The sequence below is a fragment of the Pavona decussata genome, unplaced genomic scaffold (genome assembly GCF_977016875.1).
Source record: "Pavona decussata unplaced genomic scaffold, jaPavDecu1.1 SCAFFOLD_156, whole genome shotgun sequence".
NCBI classification, from domain to species: Eukaryota; Metazoa; Cnidaria; class Anthozoa; order Scleractinia; family Agariciidae; genus Pavona; species Pavona decussata.
This window is the reverse complement of record NW_028145568.1, coordinates 6436384-6446576: the sequence shown is the minus strand read 5'-3', so window position 1 is coordinate 6446576 and position 10193 is coordinate 6436384. Positions and strand designations below refer to the sequence as shown.

Here is a 10193-nt window from a genome sequence, read left to right as displayed (position 1 = left end):
CAGTGAAGTTTATATCAGCAAGTCGATCGTCAGGTTCAGGTGGATAAACCCGCGTCCAAAGTGCCGCTATCTCCTCTTCTGTAGAGCCGTCCGAATCACTGCTAGATTCAGAACTTTCCTCTTCACTGGAAGAAAAATTTTCGGACACTATATCGCTACTCTCCGCTCCAGAATCATCGTCCAAATCTGACATATTAGAACTGCCGCTATGCGACGCCATGTTGATTTCAACATGCCACGTTGTTGTTTTCGGATCACGAATAGCTGGCGAAAGCACTCGAATTAGTCCCGTTGGGTATTGTGTATCCGAATTATTTCCGAGATTATTCGTCTTTTTCTTAGAGAAACTTTGATTGGTTGAAAATGCTTTTGTCTTTGCTTAAACCAATAAAATTCTTTGTTATGTTTATGGGCCGATCTCATCGGCCCTGGCACTAATAGGTGTTTACGCTTGGGCCGATCTGATCGGCCCGTGGCACGAATAGGGTTAAACCAGTTAAAGGGAGTTCCACGTACTCCATAGTGATAGAGTTTTGATAACAGAATGTCGTGGTTCACAGTATCAAATGCCTTTGAGAAATCTAAGAAGAGACCACAGGTAACCATTTTCTTATCTAAAGCCTTTTTGAGTGAATCAGTGATTTCTAAAATAGCTTGTTCAGTTGAGTGTCCTTTCCTTAACCCAAACTGATACTGATACAAAATGTTATTTTTTTCTAAGAAATTATTTAGTTAATTATAAATTAGTCTTTCGAACACCTTACTAAAGGGTGATAAAGTTGAAATCGGCCTGTAGTTACCTGTGTTGGTGACATCACCATTTTTGTAAACTGGAGTGACCCGTGAGACTTTCATTACATTAGGCACTATGCCTGTTTCAATTGATTGATTTTAAATTTGGGTGAAAAGTACTGACATTGAATCAGCAGCTAGTTTTATTAATTTGTTAGGTATATCAATTGATGATTTATTTGCATCCAGGGTTTTAAACAAGGTAGAAACTTCAGGTTCAGTGACAGGAAACATAACAAAACTATTGGCTGGAGATGATGTGATATATTGCAAAGGGTTTTCGTTGCTGTTCGAAATTTTGCTGGCCAGAAGTGGGCCAACATTAATAAAATGTTTATTGAACTGATCTGCAATATCAGCATTATTAGTGTATGCTTTGTTGTTCCTTACAATTCTTAGCGGTGTAGACTGGGCCTTAGTTTTTCTTTTGATGAGTGTACCAATTAGCTTCCATGTAGCTTTTAAATTAACCTTACACAGATCAAAGTGCTTACAAAAATGAGTTTTCTTACTGATGTTTTTAAGGTAGTTCAATCTATTAGAATATTTTTTAAACTCACATACTTTGAACGGATCTCTGGATAGAAAATGCGTTTTATACATGGTATGCTTAATTTTAATAGATTTAAGGATCCCTTTCGATATCCATGGTTTTTGTAGGAGTCTTTGCTTATTTCTTGAGGTTTGTTTTTTTGGTGCATGTTTGTTAACGATCGATTTAAGTGTATCAATAGTGAGGGCAGTTATTTCATGCAAATCAGTACTTTGCATAGTAATATCATTCCAATCAATTGCATAAACATCCTGAAGGAATGAATCTGCATTAAATGTACTATAGTGTCTAAAGTACATTTTTTTGTTTTTGTTTTTTAACCTTTATGTCCGTCATACAGAAAACTGGTAGATGATCTGAGATGTCAATAGTTAAAATCCCAGAAACCAAACTATTAACTATATTTGTATAGATATGATCAATCAATGTTGCAGTATGACTAGTGATTCTAGTAGGCTTAGTTATTACTGGTAGAAGATCATGAGAGAAAAGCATATCAAGATATCTGCCTGTTTGCTGATGTGTGTGATGCTTCAAGAGGTCAATATTCATATCCCCCAGGATGTATGCATCATACTTGTTTAGATTTAACTCTTTTAGAAGTTCGTCAAATTTCAATGTAAATTCTTCCACGTTTGCAGATGGATGTTTGTAAACACATCCAAGCATAATGTGTTTCTTATTATTACCAGGATCTATTTCAACCCAGCATGACTCAACTAATGGGAAATCAATTCTTAGATCTGGTCTGGGAATAGCTTTAAGGTTCTTACTAACATAAAGGGCTGTACCACCTGCAAGGGTAGGTGAATCAGTATGGAAAAGGTGATAATTAGACAGATCAACATTGGAAATAGAGTTTGGATTCAGCCGGGTTTCAGTAATAGCTATTACATCAGGCCTAGAATCTAGTGAGTATAACATATCATTTAACAGGGTTAGGTTTCTAGTCAGACTTCTCACATTATAGTGAAAGAGGGAGATACCTTTGCCTCGGCTATTATTTAGCGCATTATTAACCTTAGAGATATTATAATAATCAGAATGTGGGTTAATAAATATCGAATCAGGGTCAGCTTCATCATTTTTATCTAGGTTAGGTAATAAATTATAGAGATCTGAATCCATGAGAGCATGAAATTGCCTAGACCAAATATTATTAATGAAGCTAAATTCCCTATCATCTAATTCGTAAAAGGGTAATATCTGTAATGTGTTCATGTCATGGAATTCGTATATTAGATTTACATAAATTCAAATAAAAAATATAAATATTATACTATTTAGCTCAAATTTATTCTCTGTTGCTTATCTGATCAAGATAGTCTTCAAATTCCTCATGCGTCTTGAAAGCTTCAGTGGCAGATGCATCATTCACTTTCAGCATGATCTTCCCATTACTAGTCCACAAATATTTCACATTGTTCATCCGCTTGTATTCCTTGATTCGTCCGAAGATTAGATTAAAGATTAAACCCTACGCTAAGCAACAAAGAAATTATAGCAAGTTGAAGATGAAACACTCTATTCCAAGATGGCGGACGTCAAGTCGTGAGACCCATGCTTCAGTAGTCCCAGTTCCCTGTATCCTATGACAACCACAGTTGGCATAAAGAAGCAAGGGAACCCTGGGACAAAAAATACGGGAAAATAATCTGGAAAAAATCCTTTTAAGACTATTTTTGGCGTTTTTGGATTATTCAACCAATCAGCGAGCTCCATTTTAATTGGGTTAATAATTTAGAAATTGACACCGTATTACATTTCATGCATCAGCTGTGCCCATTTCTTACGTGGAACATTACTTAAATATTTACAGAGTTATGACTTTATTTTTGTGACCGTTGCAAAAGTGCCTGATCCCACTTCTAAAATCATACTTGTTTATCTCCAGCAAGGAGAGCTATTTGTTTTAATAAGTTTCGTGGATTTAAAGTTATCTATTAATGCATTCTTCTAACGTGAAGAAATTTTTAAGAAATACAAAAAGAGATAATTTTCATAGAGCTCTAAAACATACTTGACAATAGGGCATTTATGCAATGCGGGATATTTGCAAATCGCAAGTGCTAATATTTGAAAAATAAGTACTTAGTCACTTTTCCTTTCAGCAATTCTTTTTGGTAAACGAAGAACATAACATTCTTTAGTCTTCTGTGGGTTTTCAACTGAAAGCTCTGCAATCTTCCAGAGATACGGTATCTTCTTCTTAAAAAAAGTTACTTCTTGTTACGATTTACTTTCGCTACTTTCCCAAGTCGAGTAACAAGTATACGTCATCACAGCATTTTTTGTGCGAAGCAAAATCTCTGGAGATAGGACCTATGGATGACGAGTGAATACCCAAAAATAGTTTAGCAGGTTGGATACCCCTCAATCCACACAAAAAATCACTAAAAAAGCCGTTTAAAAGTACCATCCACAGACTAGGGAACTTACTCAACGTCGCAATGCGTTTTTGATTCCTTAAAAATTCTGAAATGCAAGTATAAAGTTAAAACAGTAAAATATCCTCACTGCACACCTATTACCCCGTCACAGAGAACTAAGTTATGGAAAGATAGAACATAGCGCAAAGGCGAAGCCAACCGCCACCAGGGGAGGTGGGAGGGGCGAAACTTAAACACCACTTTCACCGAACTCCGTAGAACTGGCCAGGAAGCGGCTAAAACCGAGCTATTTGAAGCGAGGGCCGCAAGGCATCATGCGCGGCAGCACGCTGGCCTGGCAGGACGGAATTTAGCTGATTTAAATCTTCCCGTGCTACAGGCTAATTATGTATGCAATGAGAATAGTAAAATATCCTCACTGCACACCTATTACCCCGTCACGGAGAACTAAGTTAAGGAAAGATGCCGCTCCTGTCCCAGACATAACGCTGCCTAGGCCCAAATAAGGCACAGAGAGGAACTAGAAAACCAAGGAACTAGATCTCCAAACATCTTTATTCTCCATTACTCAAAATACCCCAACCTAACCCAGTCCTAGAGAAGACAGAAAAACGAGAGCCATAATACCGCAAACACAGCAAAACAAAATTCAGACAGCCGCCTGCAAATTATCTGGGTGTGAAACCGGGGTAACTGTGCCAGAAGCTGCCCTTGGGAAAACCTTTTCTAGAAGTGTAAGAGATACAGTAGCGTCCGAGCCCTGCATATACTGCTTGGCGACCTCCCCACTTTTCAAACCCAGGTAATGGGCAACGTCCTCCAAAGAACAACCTAGCAGCCTGAGGGTATTGGATAGGCCGACCCTAAAGCTATGCGGAGTTTCCCCGGCATAGAGTTTAGCCTCCGAAAGATGCTTCCTAAGCCTGTTGTTTACAGCAGAGCCTGTAAAAGGCTTACTCTACCCTCTGCGGTCCGAAAAAAGTACCCCTGATCTAAAGGCACCTTTAGGCATTGACAAACCGTGATGTAATACTGAATCCATGCGACTGGACAAACATCAGAGTGAGCGAATTTAATCAAAGCGAGAGATCGGGAGGGTCCCTTGCGCAAATTCTTGGTGAGGGTAAATCTAAGGAAAAAACCCTCCCGGTCTCTTAACCGAAACACGTTACAAGATTGAAAGCGGCCGAGGTCCGAAGCCCTATTGTCGGTGAAAAAATCTACAATGAAAAAGGTAGCATCCCTTACAAGGATGTATTTACCCGTGCTAGAAAGGGATACGCTGCCGGAACACAAATCCCGGAGATGAGCAATTAACCGCTGAAATTTTCCGAAAAATAAAGGGACCACTTGAGAAGGCGTAATAGCCAAACCCGCCTGCTCTTCCCTATCAAACTTTAAGTAATCCTTAACTAGGGGATGGGCAACAGGGTTGGAGTCGTTAGTGCGCCCCAGCTTATTGAAAATAGCTCTCAAACGACCGAGAGTGGAGTCAACTGACCCCGCTGCTAAGCGTTTCAGACAACTACAATCCCCTTCAGAGCACAAGAGCGAGTGAACCACAGTTCTACCTGACTTATCCTTAGAAATAAGAAATTTAACAATGTCTTGTGCAGTACATGACGTCACAGTCCTCGGGGGAGAGAGAGAGCACCCAGGAACTTGAAAAGTTGCTGCTCTAACGCTGATTTCTGTCGTTCGTAAGGCTTCGAGCGGAAAACAGACTGAAATTCATCGAAACGCTGCTGGATCGCAGTTTCGTCAACAGGAGGGAAGGGCGCAGCGGTACATTGAGGTCTTGTTAAAGTACCACAGGCTTGGCAATAATTTGCATCCGAATCATTGGGGTAAAGGCAGGCAGAACAGCGACGGGCGGGCTTCCATGGACGCGCCACCTAAAAATATGCAAACCGGTAAACTCAGCAAACACAGCGGAAAGCCCATAAATCCCACTGCAAGTTCCTTAGAGACCATCCTTGACCGCCCTGAGAAGGGTACCACAAAATGGAATCCTCGTTCTTCCTTCCCAATAGAGCACGATCGACAGCGAGTGACTGCAGCAAAGCCCACCAGAAACGCCGAGGCTTCAAGTCAGGGACTACAATTGTAAAAGCGCCGTGAAAATCCTGCTCCAAGACATACTTTAGCAGGGGGGCTATAAGGACAAATGGTGGGAACACAGATATTGTGATCCAAAGGAAGGAAATGGGCGAAGACGTTGATACCGCTAGATTCTGGAGTTGCACAAGGCGTAAAATGAGGCAAGCGCAGACCTACCCTATTGCGTTGGCAGTAACTATCCAAGGACATGAGATCGAACGTGTGGGGCCCGAAAAGGCGTTCGACTCGCTCCCAAGCGCTATTTGACAACATACAATCCGTATTCGATCGGCTTCAGGAAGGGAGGTCAGCCGGATTTTCACCTGACGGAACGTAGTAAACATCAAGACTAAAATTGTTTTCCCTGTAGGAACGAAAAATGTCTTTAAGAACGCCGTTAACTTCGGAGCTCCTGCAGCCTCCATTCTCCAGCGAGACTTCAAGACGCGGTTATCGGTGTAGACGTCCACTCTCGAAGAGTTAAGGTGTTTCCTAAACGAAAGCAGCGAATACAGCAAAGCTTGGGCCTCGAGGATGTTAATATCCTGCGAATTGTCCAGCCAGTAATCCCTGGACTCCAAAGTGTGACCGCCCAAGCGCAATGTTCCGCCCCAAGCCGTCTTTCAAGCATCGGAATATAGCGTAACAGACGCATGATGCTCAGTTCTCCATTGGAAGCAGTCCTTCCAGTCGTCAAGAAACCGCCAGTACTCGATCTCAGCTCGAAGGTTGGCGTCTAACTTGACAGTCAGCCGAGAAGAACCTGAATGGCGGGAAATAGCCTTAAAAACCTCACGTACATACAATTTGGAACCCGGAATAGAAAGACTAAAAGAGATCACTTTCCCCGAAAAACGCTGTAGGGTCTTCAGGCTAACGAAAAGGGACAAGAGAATATCTTCCCTTAACGTTTCAAACTTGTTTCTTTTTTCTTGGGGAATGACGAAAGCTTGACGCACCGAGTCACACACAAAACTGAGAAAACACACGCAAGTCGAAGGGGTGGACTGCGACTTGTCAAGACCAATAAAATAACCCGCCTCAACGAGTAAGTAACACATGATGTAAGCTGCTGCCAGGGCTCGCTGGAAAGATGGACCCCGAGACATTCGAAGGGGAGCGGTGAAAAGCTGAACCACGTGCCGGTCGTCAATGTATTGCGACACCACAACCCCAATGGATCGAGCGGCCCCTGAAACCGCGAGTCCGAGCTTGTGATAAATAAATGCACTGGTCTTCCAACTGAATGGAAGAGTACGGAAGACGCAATAACAACCCTGCCACTGAAAGCCAAAATAAGCCTGAGACGAGGGATGCAACAACACGTGCTGATAACCATTCTTGTCGTCGAAGGTCGTCTGGAAGTGGTGGGGAAGGACATACCTCGAAAGATCACACAAATGATCGAGCTTAAAAGGAAGGTCTGGGATCCATAAATTCAAATATCTTTCATCGTGACATAATCGTGGGTTGGTTGGCTCGACAGTCAACGGCAAAACCAAGTACGGGGAAGCTACTAGATCGACTGGGCCCCAGACTGCTATAACTCCGGCAGTCACCCACTGTATTATCATGTCACTGATGAACTGGGAAAACCTCGCGCAAGTAGCCGAGTTTTTAATGACAACAGGTGGAGGGATGTCAGAATCGTAAGCTTTTCCTTTGAAATCTCCCCTGAAAGGCCTGAAGAAATGTTCAACGCGAACCCCTTCCCGCATAATTTCCAAAAGGTCCACTTCCCTACACAATGAGTTCGAGATCAGGTTCTGCCAAACGTAGGACTTGCCAAGAATATTGCCAGCCCTGAGGTGGCTCGGATCGTAAAAACGCAAGAGGGCGAGGTTGGCTAAACCAGGTCGGGATGCCACTAGATCTGGAGGAGGCAAGGGGCCAACAAAGGGAGGGGCTCCCTGTGTAATAGAACGCAGAGGAATGTCCCCAGAAAAGATATTGACCTGGGCAGTGCGTAGCCTTGAGGCGAATGAGGAGGAACAGGCCTAAAACACAACGCAAAAAGGAAAGGAAAATAAGATAGATTACTAGCATACCCCCAAAACAGGAAACCCAACCCTCTGTTGCCCCCAGGCTCCGAACCAGGTCCGGAATTGAGACACTGAGGAGGTCCCCCCTTGGTCAACGGAGAGCGAGAAAATGACCCAACCCAAAGGAAGAAAGAAAACAAAATAAAACAAAAACAAAGAAATGCGAATGAAGAATACAAATTTATTGAAAAGGTCGTACAAAGGTTACACACAGATGTTCACTGGCGTCCGCGACCCCGGCCACCAACGCACCCAGTCTTACAATTACGCGCTATGTGGCCCCAACCATGACAGCTATAGCACTGGACCGGGTAAGGTGACAAACGACGGCGAGTGCGGTTATCGTGAGAGCCAGATGGTTGAGACCTGCAGACCCCCTTCAAAATGGAAGTTGCCTCTTTGGCCATTTTGGCCTTAAGGGGGTCGCCAACCAAACCGAGGATCAGGCGTTGCAAGTGACCAGACTCGAGGGAGGCTTGTCTTGCCTTGACTTCGTCTAGTGCTGCCGAATATTCTTCGGCCTTATCGTGGGCTCGTGTCCTCGCTAGGCGTACCAATGATTCCAGCAACTCTAATGCTTCATGACGATCAAAAAGGGACGGAGGCCTGTTTAAATGCCTTCTGAGGGCTGTTAGCGCGTTAGCGCAACTTGCAACAGCCTTCTCCTGCTCCAAGAGCCTAACCTTTTCCTCCAGCTGTCGGAGTCGCTCATCCGGCTAGATAAAACGAGGGAAACAAAAAAGGAGGGTCAATAAACACGAGAACCTCAACGCAAAACGCATGTGCAAACGTATAACTCCCTGCCGGCTCTCCAGGCTATGCCAGTAGAAAGTCGAACTTAAAGAGAACTATATTACGGCTCTCCAGGCCGCTGGCTTTCCCGTCCGCACCAGTATAAGTGGTGCGGCCTCATGTTAAACTCATGTTAAACAGCTCCCCAGGCTGCTGGCTCTCCGGGCCACACTGGCATAAGCTCTTATTTTAACAAAATCATGAAGCGGCTCCCCAGGCCGCTGGCTCTCCGGGCCGCACTGGGATAAACTCATATTTTAACAAAATCATGAAGCGGCTCTCCAGGCCGCTGGCCCTCTAGGCCACACTGGCATAAACTCATAGTCTAAAGTCACAGCTCTCCAGACCGCTGGCTCCTAAGGCCACGCTAGCATAGCTAATATTTTAACAAAATTATGTGACGGCTCTCCCGGCCGCAGGTAGGGCAGGCCACCATACACTGATACTCTAATAGAACTATGATACAGCTCTACAGACCGCGGGCTCTCCTGGCCACACTGGCATGAAACGCATACCGAGCAGAACTATGCAACGGCTCCCCGGGCCACAATGGGATAAACAAATATTTTAATCACAGAACTAAGCCACGGCGCCCCGGGCCGCAAGACATTTGAATGCTTGCAGCAGTCAGTTTAAGTCCCCAAAGGGTACGCCAAATAGGCCGCCGCATAATTGAAACAATACAAATAGAAACACCGAAAAACAAAAACACCTAACAGAAAAGGAGGCAATTAACTAATCAAATGAGTGGCTATACAAAAGGGGCGCGAAAACAACGCGAAAAAGAAAGGAGGTGATAGCGGCCAACTCCCATAGGTGCTTAATTAGCAAGCTAATGAAACAAATAAACTGCAAACGTGCGAAAAAGCCTTTGTAAGGAACATTGCATGCATAACAACTAAATAAACAGCCCCAAACAAAAAGGGATATGGAAACGGAAAACAAAAGCTAAGGAACATGATAATGAACCAAGAGATAATGAGACGCAAACTAGCCAAAAAACAAAATACATGCAGAAAACGGCTACACTTCGCAAGACGACAAAAACTAAAGGATGCAAAAGCGGTACGAAATAATAAAGAAACTGGGGAAGGAGAAAGACCCAAACACACGGAACTGAAACTTACAGAGGCGAAACCTACCCCACACAAAGTAAAATTGACAACGTGACGACAAAAAATACCTCGGGTTTAGCCACAGGAGCGGGAACGTCTAAAGGCTCCACAACTGGTGCAGGAGCTGCTGGATTCAGGGCTGCTGGCGCAGCAGGAGGCGGCGGAGGCAAAACTGGTTCTTCATGGTCAGCCATAGCAAAACGAAGCTGTTGGTGGTTGTTCAGCTCGAAGAAACTTAAACGCCACTTTCACCGAACTCCGTAGAACTGGCCAGGAGGCGGCTAAAACCGAGCTATTTGAAGCGAGGGCCGCAAGGCATCGTGCGCGGCAGCACGCTGGCCCAACAGGACGGAATTTAACTGATTTAAACCTTCCCGTGCTATGGGCTAATTATGTATGCAGTGGGAAT

At 43.8% G+C, this 10193-nt stretch overlaps 1 protein-coding gene and 1 pseudogene across 1 annotated transcript; both read right to left on the bottom strand.

The window, feature by feature from the left end:
* Positions 1-891: 891 nt before the first annotated feature.
* LOC146465561 (uncharacterized) lies at positions 892-2667 on the bottom strand (annotated as a pseudogene).
* A 5408-nt stretch (positions 2668-8075) lies between these two features.
* LOC146465560 (uncharacterized) lies at positions 8076-9978 on the bottom strand. The gene is made up of 2 exons (XM_085128731.1): positions 9853-9978; positions 8076-8593 (listed from the first exon to the last, which is right to left on the bottom strand). Exons 1-2 carry the CDS (start codon positions 9976-9978, stop codon positions 8096-8098), a joined length of 624 nt encoding a protein of 207 aa, XP_084984857.1. The 3' UTR covers positions 8076-8095.
* Between the last annotated feature and the right edge of the window lie 215 nt (positions 9979-10193).

Coding starts and splice junctions, on each gene's coding strand:
- LOC146465560 (XM_085128731.1), bottom strand. CDS start 9,978: ATGGCTGACCATGAAGAACCAGTTTTGCCTCCGCCGCCTCCTGCTGCG. Junction 8,594..9,852: donor CTCCTGTGGCTAAACCCGAG/GTATTTTTTGTC, acceptor CGTTTTATCTAG/CCGGATGAGCGACTCCGACA.